Raw genomic sequence first — 20,554 nt, 5'->3', positions numbered from 1 at the left:
TAACAGATTTCTTGCCAATTTATACGATTTAGCACTTGCACACAATAGTAGAGAGGGAAATACGCTCTGTATTAACAGCACTGAATTCCCCAGGGCTTTGTGCTGCTGGGTTATTACTGAAGATCTCAGTTTTAGGATTTAGGGGGTTTTGATCAGCTGGATGCTCTCACTTTCTGGATGTCCTTTTTCCTCATGGTGTAAAAATTATCTCTATATCAACAGGGCTGGAGACTGATCCTAGCTGAAGAAGACCCATGCTGATTTTGTGACTGAACACTGGGAAGACTGGAAATACCTTCCTACCTGCAACAGGACCTGTGCAGGCCACTGCCAGAAGTTCTATACCCTGACAGAAGTGCTATCCCTTCCCTCTGGAGCCTCCCCACCATCCACATGTGCTGTTCAAGGTGGGGCACACATCATGTCTGCAACATCTGCTGCAGACTTCAGACTTACACAGGAGACATCTCCTTGTATCTCTTTGAGGCTGCCTGAGATCCTGTGGTATAGTTTTACAAAGGATTTCAAAGCCACTGTGGTTGTCTTGGTTATGGAATCAGCAAATATAATTTTAGAAATTTGTGTTAAATGCAAATATATTTCTGCTTTTTAATTCTAAAGAGAGGTTTTCTTATTGCCTTGGGAGAAAACTAGTATTTAGTTTCAGTGATTCAACACCAGGAGAATGGATACAAACATATCCCCAGGCAAGAAGTAGAAAGAAAGAGAGACAGGCAGATTTGGTTTTAAGTCTTGAGCAGACCTTAGGCTAGAAGTCTGTCCTACTAAGTCTGATTACACTAAGTATTTGTATACCACTTCAGGTTTTCAAAGTGCTGCACAAACTATAATTAAATAATTGACTGATAGACCCATACAAAATGCACACCTGATTGTGTACTTAGTTTGAGCTCAGTGTTATCATGACTGTGCTCATCGACTGATTAGCTGCACATGCAAATGGCCTGTGCTGGCATTGTATGGATGCCTTTCCCAATCAGCTGCAGCAGTCAGGATAACAGAGTTGACAATGCACATTTTCTTTGAAGGTCTCAGCTGCCTGGCTCTCCTTTGGCTCCCCGCTGCCTTCACCAGGGTGGAGCAAGGTGGGGTGGAAGGGAGGACTTGCCTGGTCATCCAGGGGCAGCTCGCAGAAGGCAGGGATGTACTTGGCCCACTCCACCAGCACTAGCAGCTGCTGCTTCATGGACTCGCACACATCGGAGATGTTGGCAATCTTCTTCCCTCGGATGTCTCCGTTGATCACAGGAACTGGGGATGATATCTGGAAGGAGAAAAGAGATCCTTCAGCTTTCAGTGCCACAGAGGAAACAGACAGGAAAATCCCCAGCCCATAGGTTGTTTTGATACAGACTGCAGCACCAATGATTACTTTTTTCTGTTGCACACCCAGCCCCCAGAATACATGGCCCAGCACAACTCAATTAAATTGAGATCAACTTGGGGATCTGTGAACATGAAATGCTTCAGAGCTGAGTCTGTGGATCATCTTGGTAATCTGTCATGTCTTAAATAGACTGGAAAGCGCAGAATGTTTATAAAGCCAAGGTCTTCCTCCCACTGAACAAATGTGCTCAGTCAAGATACAGGAGGGAACAGAGGGGCTCGTGTAGTAGTCAGCCTCACCAGTAACAAGGACACATCCACCCAGTGCTGCTGCAAAAGGTACTTGGTCCCACCAAAGGGCAGAGAACTGCTCCCTCTTCCACCCTGCTCCAGAGCCAGTGCTTGGCCAGACCTGCCTTGTCTGCTTTTGACAGGAGACACACAGGCTCTACTTCTCCTCCTGTCTGAGTCAGCATGAGCACAAAAAGTCTCTGCTGAAGGTAGCTTTCCAGGTCTGACATTGCTTTCTGTGAGCGCCAGGTCATTAATATTTGACATTACCCAATTTGAAATGCTAAAGACAGACTTTAAAGACAACCACCTCCCACCTCGCGCCAGCTTTTAGGCCCTTTTGGCAAAACTTCGCATGTGCAAACATGCCCACAACGCAGGTCGCATTTTCTGCATGGTGAATTATTTGTGATTGCAGAGGCAAATGGGGCCATTTTATTTGTGAAGGACAAGCCTGACAACTCTGCAAGTACTGTCACACAGAGCTGGAAAGAATATGTCCCCCTAAACCAGGCACCCAACCTCCTGCCCGGTTCTCATGCATAGCTGCTCACCCAGCTCATCTAAAAATTTGCCCTTAGTCACTACTTTATCCTCATGCTTCTGTAAGCAATTAACCCAACCCCATCACTGCCCTCTGCCTGCCCTCTCTGCTCTTGTACAACATCAGCTCTTCCTGTCCTGTTCCTGCCAGCATTTTCAGCTTGGACCCTGCCAGCCTCCCCAAGGAAGTGGAATTCAAATGCCACCTGTATTTTTTTTTTTTTCAGGTTGCATTACCTGGAAGCTTTCCAGCTCTCGAGCTATTATTGAATAAATAAGATTGTAAAAATCTCACCATGTATTACCCTAATCAGAGAGCCCGGAAGGCTTAGCAAATAAGTAAAGACCTCTGAGTGAGTGACCTGAGATCTTGGAGAAGGCAGCTCCTCAGCAGTATCTTGTTCTAATTAGCTGGGCACATAAAAGTTACCAATTACCATGCTGGAGCCTGCCTTGTTTAATGAGTCGCTCTGTGCTCTGTGGGAGAGCAGGAGCTCCCCTGGATTTGACAATGGTTGTAGTTTTTATCAGCAGACCCTGCTTCAGACTTACATACGATGCCGCTGCAGGACTCAGAGTCCTGGAAATGTCCTTCCGTTGTAGATCTGGTGACTTGAGACCCCGTTATCTCACACCTCTGGGAGCAGCACCAGTATTATTTTTATAGGGTATATAAATATATTAGGGCCTGTGCAGGACAAGGTGAGGCATGGGATGAGATTGGATACGCTTCTTGTGTACAGGATTGGCCCTTGGCCCTACCGGCATATCCCCTCCTCGGGCAAGCGGAGCTTACAGCCTGAGTCCTAGCATGGAGCCCAGAGCACAGCATGTCCTGTCCCAGAGCATCTCCCGGGGCAGCCTTCAGGGTAATGTGACCCTTGAAGCAAGGAAGAACATAGACTTCCAACTTGAACCCCTCTTCATTTTCCCTGAGACAAGGAGTGCTGTTCTTCCCAGCTTCCATGAAGAGTGGCAGCTCTTGCCTCCAGCACAGCCCCATCCTCATCACTTGTTCTTGGAGACAAATCCTCCCTGCAGCCTGTGTGCTCCCATCATGTCCTGTGTCCTCCCAGAGAGTGCTGATCTGATGTACACCGTTTGCAATATCCAGATTCTTAAATCGCAATCATCTTTTCAGGTGAATGCTCTAGGAAATAAGTCTTGGCAGTATGCTTGTGGAAATGGGGAATTTCAAGCAAAGACTGGAAAGAATATCTGCATAAAACGAGTATGAAACTGATTCCTTGTGAAACTTTGCAGGAAGCCAGAATCCGAAGTTCCTAACAGCTGATGGGGAAAGAAAGCTGCTTGTGCAAGGCCATTCCCTCGGCTGGCTTAGGCAGCTGCAGCTCCTTGGATTTCAATGATTCTACCCTATTTTCTTCCAGCAGGCTCTCCAGGCTTCATGTGTCCCATCAAAGCAGAACAGATTATTGCATATAATTACAACTGGGTTCTGGACCAAAGAGCATTAAAGGGATGGTTTCAGGTAACAAATAAATGCCTTTGAAAAACCAGTGTTGAGTTGGCAGATAAGTTACTTTAAAAGAGGTGGTAATTTGAAGACTCGGCTATTAAATACTCAAATGGCTCTACTGGCCAGATAGTGCCCGATGCTTTTGTATTTGCCAAAGAAGAAAGAAGAGGTACCTGTTGTGCCAGGACTTCTGCCTGCAGTAAGACACTGATGGAGGGCAAGCTGCTGTCTTCGTAACTTGATCTCCGGGTGCTGATTCGGTCCCGTTCATTTTGTACAGCTGCAAGAGAGTATTTTAGCTGAGCTGCACATTGTTCGTGACAATGTACACCGAAAACTAGCACAGACATTTGGCATTCCCCGTCCTTAGCTGCAGTTTCCCAGCTTCCCTGCCTGGCAGGCGGAGGTGCAGCTGTGTCTGGTTTGTGATGGGATGCCTGTGAGAGCTGACTACATCTGGTGGTTCTGTTTTCACATTTGCTTTATTAGGCTTTCCTGGGACAGGATCATTACAGAACCCAGGCATCTGGTTCAAAGCCTGTAGAGTTCAATGGGAAGGTTTCCTTTCAAAGGATCTGGCTCTTAAGTTTTTTAATTTAAAGATACAGGGTCTGAAACGGTGGCCATGCTCATGCATGCAGCCCAAAGCTTATGTGTGAAATGGAGGAGTATCTGCATGGCTTCTTTGTCTGTCCACATGACTTCTGTGAGCTCCGTTTGGGAAGATCTCGCACCAGATAGGTGCAGCTGGAAAACTTCCATCTAAGCTACAACAAGGAAGGAAGTGCGGAACAGCTCCTACTTATCTATCCAGAGCAGCAGAGCTCTCTCATACCTTATTGTAAAGAAAGTCCCAGGTCAGGTTTGGCCCCAGTGTGTCTCCCTGCTTGGTCTAGTGTTGAGGACCTGGGCTTTGAGTCTAGAGGTGGCAGCAGCCAGAGCAGAAGCAGTAGTGCTGAGGGGGAGGATTTGCCTCTCTATCTGCCACAAGGCCGTGAGCTGGCCATAACTCACCATGGCCACACCAGTCAAAGCCATCTGCTCAAATAAGGTATTGACGATGGCAGGGGAAACAGAACAGTCCCTGCCTTAGGCTGGTGGCTCTCTGGATTGATACGTTCTCAATGTATAAATCTGCCTGATAAAAAGCAATAATGAGGCTGGGCCAGAAGAAAAGCCCTGCAGTCAGCGGCTGTAAATAGGAGCTCTCAAGGTTATGCTGCTTGTTATCAGTAGCAGGCCCCTGAGTTCAGTCACGCCATGATGTTTTCCAAATGTTTGCTCAGTATTAGCTGGTCATGCACCTAATGTAACTTCTATTGAATATTAACAGACAGCAGCAAAGCTCTGGGCATGGGATGAGCAGACGCTGCAGGGAGAGGAGGATTCCTATGTTCTTCAGGAAAAGTCAAGCCAAGTTCCTTGCAATACCTCATCCCCTTTAACGGAAGAAATGTTCCCGCTCAGAAGTGTTTCTGCAGGCTGGTGTTCCTGGGGAAGCTGCCCAGGAACCACTAGTACTCCCCCATTGTCTTCAAGGAGCCCTTTTCTCCAAAGTTTCTTCTCGAGGGGTTGTGAACTGGGGGGAGCACAGGGTTTAATTTCTCTACAGGGAACAACAGGGCCAAATGCCTCCTGGTTGTCCCTTTGCAGCAGTCAATGGGGTGAGCTCTGCAGGGTGCCAGGCAGCTCCTTGGGCTGCTTGCTCCTGGCAGTTTGTCCCTCCACCAACAGGGCCACCAGCAGGGCCACCAGCAGGACCACAGCAGCCCCAGGTTTCCTTGCAACTGTGAATACTCCTGAGAACCACGCAGGGTTAAACAAGGGGTGAATCCTGTCCTGTTGTGTCTGAGTCACAGGGACCTGGAAGGGCTGCAGAGGCAGAGAGGCAGGGAAGTTGGTGGGGTGAGCCTGGGCCACACTGGGGGGTGGATATCTTTACTCGTTTCATATGGAATTAAATAGCCAAAATGCTCCACCTTGCTCTACGTCCGTTCTGCTGCGGCTGCTGTATCAGATAAAACAGCTCTCTGCAGAGGCTCAGCAAGAACCTATATGCACATTAGGAAAAAAAAGCACAAAATGACAGGCCTTTGCCAGACTCGCCTGTCTAGCTGTGGATTCGATGGTGACTCTGGGTCAACAGCACTTAGAGCAGTTTTTCCCAAAGTGTTTCCAAATTTCCAGGCCTTCTTTGAAGTTTCTGCTTCTCACTGATGTTGAGAAGTGTTCCCAAACTGCTCGGATGCCCCGGCTATGTGAGAGCACAGGTGATGTGTATGTCAGTGCGAGCAAGAGTGAGCTGAAGAGGCCTGGGTGTGATTTGTGTGTACAAGCACGGGCAGTTCTGAGACACAAGCATGGCCCTGCGGCACTCCTGTGGGCTTGTCTTTGCTGGCATTTTGAGAGGTGCCCTGAGAAGGGGCCCTGAAATTGAATTTGGGAGCACACAGGGCCCCCATGCCTTGCCCTCAACTGTTGGAACAACAGCTGCTTGCAAGGACTTTGCACGGGTGGGAGTGGGCAGGTTGGGCACATGCAGGGCTCATGACTGGAGGCCAAAACTCTCCCTAAACCCCCCTGTGATGGGGGTTTGGATCTGTGCACAGGAGAGCACTGTGGAGGGGCTAAGATGGCTGGACAAGCATGTACACGGCAGGGACTGGCCTTGGGCTGTGAGGGCTTCCGCAAACATATGCAGCCAGCGTGACTGCTGCTGGGGGGAGTGTGGGGAAGCCATGCCGCCACTCACCTTCCTTCTTCATTCCTGCTCGGAAGCACTTCTTAAGCCTGCAGTATCGGCACTGGTTTCTTTTGTCTTTGTCTACCACACACTGCCTGTTAAACCTGGGAAGAAAGAGAGGTGTGAGGAGCAGCAAGACTGAGTCTGAAGGCAGGACAAGACAGAGCCCTGAGCTCCAAGGTGCACTCAGAGCAGGTTCCCAAGAGGCTCACCCTGAGAAAGGAGCCATGGTCTGTGCCATTTCCACGCTTGCTTTAACCTGAGGTTTCTTCTTTGCACTGAACATCTCAGCCCTCTGCTCTACCTCTGGATGTTCAATAAGGAAGGGCTAGAGCTGACAGTTGCATGCAGGAACTCAGGCTGCTGGTCTTACTCACTAACCACGAGGCATAGGATGCTCGTGGTGGACTAACAAGCGCCAGCGAAGTTAAAAGTGTGAGCCAGGAGGGTCAGAGCCAACTTGGTAGCCTCTGTTGTAAGTAAGATCCCAGTTAGAAGGGAGGAAGAATGCGTTTATCCTGAATAAAAAAAGGGTAGAAGGTTGTTCTTGAGCTAGTAATGTTAAGAAGTGGGTTTAAGTCCCTGCATCTCTCCGGGGCTGTGTCTGGGATCCAGGCAGGTTGGTTCTGACCTCTGGACAGCATCGCTGGTGTGTGAACAGCTCTGGAGCCACCTGTGCTTCAGAGAGGACTTGGGAAGCAACCAGCTCCCTCCACACTTGTATCACCAAATCCATCACACATGGCGGGGCAAATGCTGATCTCCCACGTGCGTGTCTCTTGCATACACCACAAGGGTGGTGGCCATTTGCAGCATGAATTTCACTTGCAAATCTGCTCTAATTTACTGCGGATTGACCAAGTTTGCAAAGTAAAGACAAAGGCATACAGAGCTGGGAAAGGGCTCCCAGCCATGCCGAGTTCTGTAGCTTTTGAAGAGGCTTGTTTCTACCATGCTTTTTAAAGCCCCAAGCTAAGATTTGCCCAAATGGATGTCTGAAAGCAGCTTTTTAAGCATTTCTGTAGCACTTATATAAAAGCCCCAGTCTCTAAAGAACTGGGCACCTTGACTTTTCCACTGGAGCTGTGGGGAGGGGGGTCCCCAGCTTAAATAACCCTGGGGTGCAAGTGATAATGTTCTTCACATGCACTCATAAACCTGGGGCTTCTTTCTGTCACTCAGATTTTAGAGTGATGTTGCTCTTCACGCTCTCCAAGTGGCTGTCAGGCCATCAGGAGTAACTCACTCAAAAAGCCCAAGTGATTTAGACACTGTGAGCTGAGGATTCCTCGGTTTCCTCTGCGACTTTCTGCGTGTGGGTTGCTCAGAGCAGGGAGCAGGCAGGTCACAGCTGCTGATGGCACGGGAGAGCCGTGGGCTACCACCAACGACAAGGTGCAGTGCATGAGTTGCAGGAGCAACATGGGTGCCTCGTCCTCAGAGGCGTGCACGCTACGCTGCCCAGCTTGTTGCTCCTTAGATGTTCTTTTATCATGTAACAGGCAGTGACAGCATTTTAGGTAGATGGCAGACACACTTCCATCTCGTGATGGAGGAGGGATGGGAGGCCATTGAAGTGCCTCCAGGGAGTGAGTGGGGTTTGCGCTGCACTCAGAGCAGGGAACAGCAAGGTGCTCAGCCCTTGTAATAGGGCTTCTCCGCCCCAGCATCACCTTGCTTGCTAGCCGCATCCACGGTTGGCCATATCCATTTGCAAGAGCATGTGCATGGCCCCTAAAGAATGGGGCAATAGCTCCCAGGGTCTTTCCCCAGTGATCACTGGAGGACAATCCCAGAGTGAGAGTGGTCTCTGACCCTTCCCAGAGGCAGGGAGTGAGGTCAGGGAAGGTGGTGGAGGATGCAGGGAGAATGAAGAAGATGAAGCACCATGCTGCTGTGCTTTGAGGGCTTTGCTGTTCAGCTCCTAGGGACTGTTTTGTCTCAGCCACACGACCTGTCCCCTCTGTCCTTACCTGCAGGAGTACATGTGGTTCTTCCGGACGCTCCTCCTGAAGAAGCCTTTGCAGCCATCGCAGCTGGAAGCCCCGTAATGCTTCCCTGTGGCGCGGTCCCCGCAGATGGCACACAGCGCGCTCACCCCGATGCTGTTGGAAGTGTTGAGGTTGGCTGTTTCTGATGGAGATGTGTCTGCTTGGGGAAGGATACAGGAAGAAGACAGTGAGACAGACAGCCAACATTTCCTAACTCAGTTTCCAGCGAGAGACTTAATTTTTGGAGGAACCAGGCAGCTGCAGCCAGACTGTGCGGCAGGGACTGGTCAGAGAGGCGTGTAAGGAGTGATGGGTACTCTGGGTGTCTTAAGTCATTGCATTTTGAGTGTGCAAAAGCTCCCTGTGTGCCAGGCTGAGACAGCTCTTCTCAAAGGCCTGACTCCAGCGATACCTTCAGACAAAGCGTAAACCCATTTGTAGGAGTCACAATGCAGAGCCAAAATTCCTCAGGGATTTGCAGATGCTTTGGGCTGCAGTAGCGTGGCCAGAGAAAAAGCTGGTACAGAGTTAAAGCTGAGGTATTACAGCTCAGGGTGAGCAGCTGATTTATTAGAGGTGTTTGTGTTATAGCACCGAAAAAGACCCAAGACAGCCCTGAGCAGACGCTATCAGAGAAATGAGGTGACCAGCTCCCTTTGCTGGAGAGTCCCTCTGTCAGGCACAGACCTCCAGCCTGCACAGCAGTTTTTCAGGAGAACAAGACTTTAAGTGCATAACAAACTCGAATTACTTCAGCTGGAAAACTCATGTGGGGAAACACTACCCATGCAAAGAAGGACTGATCAAGCTAACCCAGAAAGAAAGGGTGACGCTATATCATGGAGGAGGCTGTATGCTGCGTATCTTCCAGAGTCTGGTAGTACCACAGCTGAGATTGATGTGTCTTACAGTCCTTACAGAGTGAGGGGAACTGGCACTTGTAGGGCTCTTTTGGGAGGATGGGGAATTGCAGCAGCCTCTGTAGGAAAGGACATCTGAAAGGCTTGAAACCCTACACTAAAACCCCTCCAGCAAGCCAAACAAACCTCAAGGCTGAAGGGATCAGCCCTTAATTCAGTTGATCTAATTGTCCCCTCCCATGTACATTTTCCTGTATCAGCACAGGCACATTCCCCTGCCTCAGTGGAAATCCCAGTTGCAAATGATACCCAGGATCTACAAAGCCATAGAAACCTGCTGGGATTTTAATACTTGAGTCTATTGGTCCCTGGTCTCTGGCTTTGGCAGGGACGCAGTTAACTCTCACCCCAGGAGGGCCACAGCTGCTCCCACATGGCACCCAGCAGAAAGGGGGCTGGGTGCTATAAAAAGGCTGATCCCAGGAGGGGTCCCTTTGGCAGCTGGAGCATGGGTGTTGGGGGAGGCCAAGGCCATGCTGCCTGGGGCAGGGCTACAATTTTAGCATTTATTTTGCAGAGAAAGGGGTATTGCAGCAGGTGCTGTGCAGCCTGCTTGTGCCATCCCTTGGCAGGAGCAACTGGTGTGGCTCCAGCAGTGAGCTAGCATGGGGGATCTCGAGCCAGCCCCTTCCCTGGCTCTGGCAGCACCTTTCATTTCCCTGCCTGCTTTCTGTCTTCTAATTCCTTGTGTTCCTCCTGTATTTGTTTCTGAGATGGTTTGCTGCCTCTCTGTGTTCCTGCCTGCCTGTCACACAGCTGCATTTCCACGGGTGCAGCACTGCCAGTGCTAAGCTCCCCTCTCCACTCCCAAAGCCCTGAGCTCCTCCCAAGACCATTCTGGCTGTCTTTTGTCCCTGTGAGCAGCTTCCCTCTGAAAGCATCCTTCTTCCCAACACATCCTGAGGGCTTGGCTGGATGAAGGTCATTCCGGAAGGAAAGTTAGATTTCCAGTTTCAGCTACACATAGGACTTACACAAGAGAGGAAGAGCTGATCTGCCTGTAATCACATTACTTGTGTATCTGTGACAGCCCAGGTAAATCTCTTTTTAGCAGTATATCATGCTGTAATAAGATGAATATAGAACAGGAAAAACTGGCACCATTATCAAAGAAATTACAACATCTTAGTCTAATAGCCAACTGACAATGAAATTATTGCCTAATGGATAATTTTCCAATTAAGTTTATTTTGTAGTGCCAGAAATGTGGACTTCTGGCTGCTGCAGTGAAGTGGGTTTAATTGGATTGTTTTGGAGTTAAGGTAAATGGAGGAAAGAAAAAACCTGACTTTAAGTTTGAGACCTTGCAGCTGAGACTTGTGTTAGGACCTCGAGAAGTCCCCAAGCCTGTCTGAACACAGGATCCGTTTGGTCTGTGATAGTGGCAAACTTGGTCATTGCTGAGCAGCCACACCTGGGCTGGAGCTGCAGAGCTGTGCAGGGCAGGGGCTGAGCTCTCCTGCAGTCCTCTGCCAGAAAAGGAGGTGGAGGTTTTGCGGGCAGAGGTGCGGGTAGTTGCTGGAGTGCCAAAGCAGCCCTGGAGGCAAGACCTGCCCCTGGTCTGGAGCTGGGTGGAGGAGGAGGAGAGGTGTTGGTGCTGCCTGACCCAGGTGACTCATCCACCCCTAGGGCGTATTTCATATTGCACATGATCTCATCATATAAAATTATCGTGTCCCTCTGCCCCATGAAGCCCTCGGTCCGGGGGGCCGAATCACAGCCCCCCATGCAGGAGCTTTTGCGTGCCGGGTGGGAGAGGGGCATGGAGAGGTAGCAAGACCTGGAATTGTCACGGAGGGTCCAGGTGGGCATCGGCAGAGCTGAAGGGGGCTGCTTTCGGCCCCGAGACCCTTAGGTGGGTAGGACTAGCCCCTGGGAGCAGAGAAAGGGCTGAGACCCAGGGCAGCAGGGGGTTATTGCACAGCAGAGACACTTCGGCACTGCAGTGTCACATCTTTGACGGAGCAGAGCCATAACCCGGGGAAGAGAAGACCTGCACAGGCTGTGAGGGAAGAGCCCGTGCCACTGGCACAGCCCTCCCGGGACAGGGGTGCCCCAGCAGCCTCGGTGACGCAGCAGGCAGGAGGAAAGGGCTCAGGGGGTCATTTTCTGTGGTGTGCTTCGTTTAGTCATTAACTTCGTATTTAGAGAGACTTTAGGGGGGACTTGGAGAGGAATCTCCTGTTATCTCTGAGCATTTAACCACCAGGACTCCTTGGTCCCCAAATGGGTGGGCCAGTGTTGCAAATCCTGGTGGGTTAAGTGTGATCCTACTCTCCTGAGGGGATGGGAATGTTCGTCTATCCTTGCCGGGTTCCCTTGCCCCTCTTCCCGGGGGCTGAGCCTCCTGGCCCTGCAGCACTCGCAGGGAAGGCGATGCCACCCCACACCCCAGCGCTGCACGGGGAAGAGCTGTGGGCTCAGTGCAGCTGCGGGGGCAGTGCCTGAATTGCTTTTTGCAGCGATTTCTGCCCTTGACAGGTGCTAAATGGCTTTCTTCTCTGGGAAAACCTAGCTCCAGCTGCTGCTGGGTGGGACTGGCTCTCTGCTCTGGAGCCACAGGGTCAGTCATCTGCCTGGTGAGCCACCAGCAGCATTTCACTCGGAAACTTTTGGCTGGTCTTTTCTCTTGGCTGGAGTCTGAGGAAGGTGAGACCCCCCTGTGTTCAGCCCCAGTCCCGGTCCCTGGGCTGAATGTCTGGTGGGGACCTCTCATTGCACCCAGCTCCTGGCGTGTGCCCGTCCCCAAGGTGTCTGGGCTGCAGGGAACCATCCCACCTGCACTGAGCACAGCATTGTTCCGCCACCTCAATTTCTCCCCGTGGGAAGCAGAAACCCCGCTGTGAGCTGCTGGGAGCCCCACAGCTGACACCCCCGCCATGCCCCAGCCCGCCCCAGGAGCATTTCAGCGGCTGCTCCGGGGACTTGTCGTCCTGCAGTCCCTGGCTTGTCCCACCGCTGCGGAGGGGAGAAGATGGAGGGGACTTACCGTTGCCCATAGCCAGCACCTGCATGTTCTCAAACTCCAGAGTGGTATACGCCGGGTCTAGCACTGCGCTATAATCTGCCATCTCCATGTCTATTAGGGCTTTGGAAAGGCGCATTATCATCAGCAAACACGGGCCAGATTGTACCGATTCCCTTGTCCGAGGCTATTGGCCCTTCTGCCTCCCTCTGCCTTCACTGCGTCCCCTATCTGTTGTCTTTTATTTCAAATATTTCTCTGAAAGGATTTGCTGAGCCTCAAGGCCTATACTCCCCAGAGGGGTGGAGGCAGGAGGCAGGGGGTTAATCTTTAATCATCTCGCCCACTGCGGATCGCTGCTAAGCTTTTTTTTTTTGGTGGAGCAGCAGTGATTCTTGTTGACTGTTATTGAGTCTCGAGGTGCTTTGCCAATCCCGGCTCCCAGGCGCAGGCAGGACCGCGGGAGCAGGCACTCGCCGCCCAGGGAACACCTTCCCGGGCTATTGACCTTGATACTGAGCTGCCGGCGTTGGTCTTAATTGTACCTGGGGTGGAAAACTTGGAAAAAACCCCTCCGGGAGAACAAGGTTGCTCCTCACTTCAGTCATTGCCTTCCCCTCTCCACAGTTGGTTGCCTTCTCCCCCTGATTTTCCCTTCTCTCACTCCCTCCATCCCTCCCACACCTTTTCCTTTTTCTCCCTCCCTGTCAGAGAAGGTCAGCGCCTGCCTGGCAATTTACATGTTGCTATGCAAAGTAACGACGTATGGCTCCTTTTACTTCCCTATAAACTGAGTTTCACAGGGGCTGGATGCCCTATAAACAGATCCCACCCTGCAGCCGTGCCCAAATGGCGAGCAGGGCCAGGGGGTGGCACGGGTGCCCTGGGCATTGCCGAGGCTGCTCCTGTCCCACCACCGGAGCCACCCTGTGCTGGACACCCCCAGGCCTCGGTTTTGACGGACACATCTTAAAATTTTCATTAGGCGTTTTACAATGCAGCAGAGCTTTACGCTGCAGTGGGATTTTTTACTTCTGCAAACGCAACCACTGCCAGCTCTCTGCTGCCAGCACTGGCAGTGGTTCTGCCACCTCACCCAGACCTGGGGTCCGACCCTGCTGGTACTGGGCGGCAGGGGGGACCGGAGCAAGTGGCAGAGCTGCCTGTGCTCTCCTCCTAGCTAACCTGGGTGCTCTCCTCTGCAGCTGACCCTGGGCACATCACTCCTCCGCTTTAGACAGGACAGAGACTTTTCAGTGTAACAGCAAGATCAATGAGTGGGAATTCAGTTGATTGCTGAATGGCATCGGCTGAATGGCACAGGAGAACCAGGAGTTAATGGTTCAGTATCAGCTCGTTCTGCAGTGAAAAATTCCCCCTGATTTTGCAACCAGCAGTGGGTGACTGAGTCCACACGCTGCAGATTCGGGCTCCCAACTGGCTCATATTTGTGCTTCCCAGGCACCCCAATGCAGCCCTGGCTACGCTGGCACCCTGAGCTGCCCTGGCCACGGTGGCATCACTATCACAACGTGACACCAAGGTCTCTGGCTCCACAGCAGCACATGCCTTTGAGCAGTGATGCTAGCGATGATTTGCTATTCACCTTTTAGGAGCACAAGGGATTGTTCAAGCAGTCCTTGCCCCCCAAAACTATGACCTATGTAGCACTTCCAACCAGCTCTTCTACCCTAAGGCTACAGGTCTGCAGGAGTGAAGCTGAGCACAGGGGAGAGCCCCTGCTTTCTCACTTGGGACTGGTGATAAAGGATCCTTTGCTGCAGGGAAAACAGTCATCCCATCTGTGCTCCCAAGAGAGAGGCCAGACCTCTCTGCACTCACATGCCAGTGGCTCTTCCCTTCAGCAGGAACAGTCCTGAGCCAAAAATTGGTTTTACTATGTGGACACTGGGATGGGGATGCTAAGGTAGAGCAGAGCATAGCCCCCTCCATGGCCTCATCCCAGGGACCTCCAGCCCACTCCTGGCCAAGCCATGGTGATCCCTTTGATTAGATAAATGCTACAGACACTAGGTCAAATATGTGCAGGATTTGCCACAGCGTCTAGTAAAATATCGTAAAAGCATGGCCCATTTTGCTCTGCTCAGCAAAACAAACCTTTTGCTTAAATAGCCTGCTGAGCAAGGAAGGCTGCAAAGGCCATTTGCTCCCTGGGCAGGAAGGATTAAGAGGGCCAGGAATAGACATTGGAGGGGCAGCATGTGCGGGAAAGCGGCAGATAAGGAGTGGGGAAGTTTGGAGAGCATTAGGTGGCTCATGAGGCTGGGACTGTCAATGGGACATGGTGCTTTCCGCCCTGGGGTCGTGTTGACTGTCATTTTCTCAGTACCGGTATCCCCTCCCAAATCCCTTGGCTCAGTGTGGAGGTAGAGGACCAGACCAGCCAAGGACACCCTGCACTTCCTTTGCCCCAGAGATGGGCTCGTGATGGAAATCGGTGGCTGCTCCCTGGGCATGGTCTGCTGCCGGAGACAGATGTCTCCCTGGGGGTGTTCTGCCTGGAGAGCCCTTGTCTCCCTCCAACGTCCCTGCATGGTGGGTATTGAGACAGCTTCCCAAAGTAGTCATGGCCTGTACTAGCTAACAGGACCCCTGCAGCTGTTTTAGGTTGGAGATGTTCAAGTCAGCAGCTAGCTGGTTGTGGGGCTGATTCAAACACTTCTGTCCTACAGAAGACGGTTTGTCATTTTTATTCCAGAGAGAGACAACTCAAAGCTGGCAAACCCCCACTCGTAGGCAAAGGCTGTTCCCAGACCAGATGCTCAGGGGAAGTTCCTTTCAGGCCCTCTCCTCTCTCCTCCTGTCCCCATTTTCTGTGCCCTCCACCCACTGTTTCCTACACCAGGAGGTGGCTGCAAAGGAGACCATGACAGCTCCAGGGCATGAAGTGTTCTGCACCAAGCAATTATTTAATTTTTATGTGTTGAGCAGTAAATCCTTTCCCACACTGGCACATCATGACACTAATTTTGCCTTATCTATATATCCCTTACTGGCACATTAATCCAAAGCAAAAGGGGATTCCCTGAAAATAAGATCCATGCTTCTCAGTAAATGAGGATCAGGAATAGACTATTTAATACAGCATTTATGATAAGGATGCTATCAGCTACCGTGCTTGCTAGCTATTCACATCAAGTGGGTTGAACAGGGTTTTGTAGGATCAAAGGATAACTGAGGTTGGAAGGGACCTTGGGGTCTCTACTCCAACCTCCTGCTGGAAGCAGGGCCAGCTGTGAGAGCAGCGTGGGTTGCTCAGGGCTTTATTTTGTCGGGTCTTAAACACCTCCAAGGATGGAGACTGCACAACCTCTCTAGGCAACTGATGCTTGACTGTCTTTGTGGTCTTAGACACTGTCTGAAACTCTTTCCGATTTTTATGCCCATTCACCTCCTCCTGCCATGCATGCTGTGAGGACCCTGGCCCCGTCCTCTCGATGCCCTCTGTGTGGGTTATACTTGGGTGGTTCCTGTTGGCCCCTTTCTCCAGCCTGCCGTGGAACAGCAGCCCTGCCCTCCAGTGTATTGCCCAAAACCCCTAGTTTGGGGTCACCTGTGGACTTTCTGAGCATGGACAGTGGTCAGGCTGCAGCTGGGAGCCTGGGGCCCTCCTGCTCATTGCTTTTCCCTCTTACAGCTCTGCACTCTCAAGAAATCCCCAGCAGAAATGCCAGTGCCCAGAGCCAGCAGGAGCAACCTCATCTTATATCAGTGATGCCACTGCTGCCCCTTGCAGCCTTGACTCCAGATCACTCCTGCCATGTCACTCACAGCTCCAAGGCTACTGTGGGACTGGAGTAGCTTTTCCTTGGCATGCAAGTGAAGCAGAGGTGGGCTCAGCTCTGAAACCTCTCCAGAGCAGGAAAACCCTGAACAAGGTCAGAGCTCCTGCTCAGCCCAGCACTGTTTTGCCAAGCGAGCTGTTGGGGAAGCATGAAGCTGAGTTACAAGATAAAGAACAAAAGTCCCAGGGGAACATCGCCAGCGTAGTCATCTCCACATATGCAAAGGTCCCTTCTGCCTTTTTTTTTTTCCCCTTTGAAATTTCAAATTCCAGTTTGTGGACAAAGTCCTGCCTATCTGAGAATATAGATCTCCGACCACTGACCAAACTCCACTCCAAGCAGTCCCGAGGGCTGCTCTTCCCCTTGCCCACAGATACCTCCGCTCAGTCTCCGGATCTGCCAGGATCACACCGAAACTTTTGCACCGGAGCAGAGTGCTCATACTTGCACAAAGCGGATTTTGCACATTTCAACCTTAACATCAGCAGCTCCCTTTGTCCACGTGGAATGGGAAGGACCATCGGGAATAACCAGGTAGGAGCCTTATCACCTGCAATTCATTTGGGCGGCCATTGCAGATAGAAAACGAGAAGGAGAAACAAGGGCTTCCATTGTGCTTATACCAGCAATTTTAGCTCATCATTTAAATTAGGGAAGGGGAAAAAAAAGGCAGCTTCAGAGGGGATGGAAAACAAGAGGAAACATGAGCTCGTGAAGGCAGAGCCACTCTGTATGGTTAACTGATAACTCCAATTTGCCTCTTCCCTCTCATCTTTTCTGATTCTCCCAATTAAGCTCAACTTATTCTCATGCTAATCATTTCTTGACCTGTTTATTCTGCATTAAAAAATTAACAGAGAGCAGTTTACTGCATGACTTGCTCACACAGAACTGCTACAGATTAGCAGGCAGGCTTTAAGCCTCTGTGCAAGACTTTCGGGTCTAGCAGCCAGTCTGCACAGCTCGAGGATGAACTTTTTTCCTGTTTTTAAAGAATAGCTTTTTCTAAAGTCAATATAAATCCCCCTCCCTTCGTGCCTTAAGTATATTTGCTCTGTGGCTATTTCCAAATGGGGAAGATAAAGCCAAGGGCTTGTGTTTTGTCAGACTTTTTGTAAACAGGGATATTTAGGCCACATTGTCAAACCCCTCTGCCTTCTGCCTCAGTGTGCTGTGACTCTGGAGCGGAGTTGTCAGTGTGTTCATAAGCAGCTCCAAGGAAATTGGCAGGGGCTGGGGGGCTGCAGGTCAGTGCAGCTGAAACAAACCCCTGGTTCAAACGGTGGATCTTTGCCTCTACTCCCAGCAATCATGAGACAGACACACAGACGGGGGTCAGCTCCCATGTCTGTCCCCAGAATATCCCCAGCAGCAGCAAGAAGTCTCCAGGAAAACCAGTGATTCAGCAGAAGTTGTTTAGGGTCTGTTTGCCCCTTGCCAGCCACACACAGCATGTCCCTGGCCCAGCAAAACACTTTGTGGAGGTGAACCAGAAAGATCCACCACCTCCATCCAGGGGAGTAGATCAGAAAGATCCAGCCCTGAGAGGCAGGAGGTGACCACAGCCCTGTGTTAGACCTGTGCCCAGCGGAAGACGCAGGCATTTTATCATCCTGTTCAACAACAAATTGCTCTTGGTGATTTATTTTCCCCAGCACTGAAGCAACTGTCACTGTGGTTGGGACAGATGCTGTTTGGAGCTGGGGGTGATGCTTAGGACAGGTGATGCCTGAGCAGACCCCAGAAACGCTGTCACTGGTGAGCCTGTGACATGCGGTGGCACCCTGGGCTCCCCAGCAGAGCTAAGGGTGACAGAGGCAGCTTCACTGCAACCTCAGGCTATTTCTCACCAATGCCAAAGTTATCAAAAAGTGGCCAAACCAACCAGAATTGTCCAGGCCCCCAGGCCATAAAATCACCGTATGGAGAATTGAGGCAGTTTTTGGACGTGGGGAAGAGACACTTCAAAGGAGGTGGCAGACTCTGCTTGAACTTCTCTCCAAAAGCAACAGGTGCATTTCAGCCAAAGCTGGGATGGATGTTGGAGGTTGGAACTAAACCAAATAGCTGCTATGCAAAAGCGGTAGGGAAAGAACTGCAAACAGGGGGACAGACAGACCATTTCAGCATATAGTGCTCTAGCGATAACACTGTGCGTGCCTTTCATCTCAGGACCAGAAAGGAGTTTATTATCCTGCCTAACAAAGGCTCTGAACACTTGAGGAAGTAATTATTAGCACTCTTGGGAGCTGTTGTTTTGCAAGTTCAGTAAGTTTGAGCTGTTCTCAGAAGGGCAGCTGTGCTCAAAAATGCCAGTGCATTTGCTGGTGTGTATTTGCAATCACTCTGCCTGCATTGCAGCCCTCAAAAGCAACATCTGTCCTCTGGGACCCACAAGCTGGCACTACTCTGGAAATCTGGCTACTGTGTTGTAAGCAAAATCACGCAATAAGCCCAAGACCAAGCGAGGAAGAAGAACTGTTAGATTCATCTTCTTCCATTACACCACAGGCTGCAACTTGGCCCAAGCTACAGCTCCCACCACTGATCCCACTTGCCCCACCTAAACCCCTACACTGCATGCATTGCACTCCATCCAAACCCCAAACCAACGGAGACCCAGACACTTTCCAGCAAAACACACTCCTGCCTATTTGGGAGGAAATCCAGAAAAGCTCTGACTTTGCCACATGCTGTTCCCAATTCACTGTTTACGCTGGCAGATGCTCGGCTTGAATCCAGCGGTTTAAGCCCCATTTAAATGGGGGAGCAGAAGCCACAGGGAAGCAGCAGCGCTGGCGAGGGTTTGCTGCCAGCAACGAGCACCTATTGCTTTCCATGCCTCGCCAGCTCACGTGCTTAGTATGGCAGGGATCTCAGCAGCCCACATCTGGACCTGGAGAGAACTTGTTTAGCAGCTGGATATGATCCCTTTGGAACTGAAGTAATCTTGCAGCTTCCCAGGAAAAAGATCCCTACTGAGCTCGCAGTCTGGCAGGCAAGGCAGTCTCTCCCTTCACCTCTGCCAGCTGTTTGCAGGGCTTTTAGGTTTCATTGACTTTATACATTCATTATACACACATGAAACAGCCCTGAATTGTTCCAGCTGGTGGAGCAATAGGTGGAGGAGGAGAACAGCCAAAATCAACAAAGGTTACAAAGCAAGTTTTACTTTTTTTTTTATTTCTTTTATCTTTTTTTGTGAAGGTGGGTGCATCACCAAGCCATGCCTGGAAGTGTCCTCCAGTCGCTGCTGAGGTTCTTGGGATTGGCCCTCACTAGAATTAAGCCAAAAGACTGCAAAGCTGCTGGGTGTGTGGAGGGAAAGCTGCAGCAGGGCGAGGGTGATGGGAGCACGGTCTGAGCCCGTGCCCCCAGAGGAGGGCAAGTCAAGGGCTCCTCAAGGGCAAAAAGCAACTTCCTGAATCCAACAGCCGTGGGCTACTCTAGCTGCCCTCCTCCTGCCCCTGGGCTGGCTGGCAAAGTCAGCCCCAGCTGGGCAGCTGAACTTTGGGGGAGCATCTCAGGGAAGGGCCACATGTGTGTCTGATGGGAGGCAGCACGAGGAAGGGGGAAGGCTGCCATAGGTGGGAGCTCTGGTCAGGTCTGAACTGGGAAAGGTAGGCTGGGCATGGAAAAAAATAAGAAAAAAAAAGGGGGGGGTGGTAGGTTAAAATTTGAGAGATTCTGATTTCTGGGGTCAGAAGGAAACAAGTTAGCACAAAGTGCTTTTTCTCCACAGGGTGTGCAGAGTGCCTGAATAGCCTGTCTTGTCCCCAGTGTTCTCAATGGCCAGAGCACAACAAGCGCCAATGGGAGCAAAACAGTCCCCAGGAGCTCCACCTCCACAGCAGCTTCAAACCCCTGCAGCCCGTGGCCACCACAGCACTCTCCTGTACAACACAGCCATCCTGTCTACTGCCACAGAAACAAAAAAACACAGCAGAAAGCAAGGTACAGGCACGTTGGAGCGTTCTACATGCAAAGTTTGTTGTGTGGGGGACAGCAAGGGGAGGGGATCACACGTCTCCACAGTCTCATAAACCCATGCCCAGGACACTGCAGTGCCAACTGCCTGGCTCCTAGCTAACAAACAACATGGCACACTGCTAATTAGCCTCTGAGTATTCGACCTATGTCTCCAAGACAGGATAACACTATTATTTGTCCTTTTACGCTCCTGCAAGGCCCAGTGCCATTGGCCGCTTGTATCATAAAGAAATTAAAATATATTATGACCATAAACTACATCATTTGAGGAAATGAACGTTTTCTAGTAAACGTATCATGGGACGCCAAAGCCATGAACTTTTCCAAATCAATCGCCAGCTGATAAAGAGCACAGGTATTTGCTGGGAGCAGTTCCCAGCACGTGGGTCCCCGTGCAGCGCTGGCATGGGGAGCTTGTCCTGCGGGGTGGTGGCTCAGGGTGCAGGCTGCACCAGGAGGCACGAACCCTACCACCAGC

At 51.0% G+C, this 20,554-nt stretch overlaps 1 protein-coding gene and 1 long non-coding RNA gene across 6 annotated transcripts in view; one reads left to right on the top strand and one right to left on the bottom strand.

Annotated features, from left to right (window-relative positions):
- Positions 1-20,554, bottom strand: part of HNF4A (hepatocyte nuclear factor 4 alpha) — a 37,811-nt gene that overhangs the window by 7,162 nt on the left and 10,095 nt on the right. For 2 of the 5 annotated variants that reach the window (XM_052788811.1, XM_052788830.1), the window contains exons 2-5: positions 8,378-8,552; positions 6,414-6,508; positions 3,835-3,941; positions 1,126-1,285 (exon numbers count right to left, since the gene is read on the bottom strand). In XM_052788811.1, coding sequence (XP_052644771.1) covers positions 1,126-1,285; positions 3,835-3,941; positions 6,414-6,508; positions 8,378-8,552 — 537 coding nt within the window. Of the gene's footprint in view, positions 1-1,125; positions 1,286-3,834; positions 3,942-6,413; positions 6,509-8,377; positions 8,556-12,304; positions 12,540-20,554 lie in introns of those variants that run through there. The other 3 variants (XM_052788806.1, XM_052788796.1, XM_052788821.1) reach the window with 3 other exon arrangements.
- Positions 16,382-20,334, top strand: LOC128142643 (uncharacterized). Its single transcript, XR_008235464.1, has 2 exons — positions 16,382-16,620; positions 19,829-20,334. It is a non-coding gene; the product is annotated as an uncharacterized LOC128142643 (long non-coding RNA).

This window comes from Harpia harpyja, chromosome 1 (genome assembly GCF_026419915.1).
Source record: "Harpia harpyja isolate bHarHar1 chromosome 1, bHarHar1 primary haplotype, whole genome shotgun sequence".
NCBI classification, from domain to species: Eukaryota; Metazoa; Chordata; class Aves; order Accipitriformes; family Accipitridae; genus Harpia; species Harpia harpyja.
The sequence above is the reverse complement of the archived record's forward strand: the minus strand, read 5'-3'. Positions and strand labels throughout refer to the sequence as shown.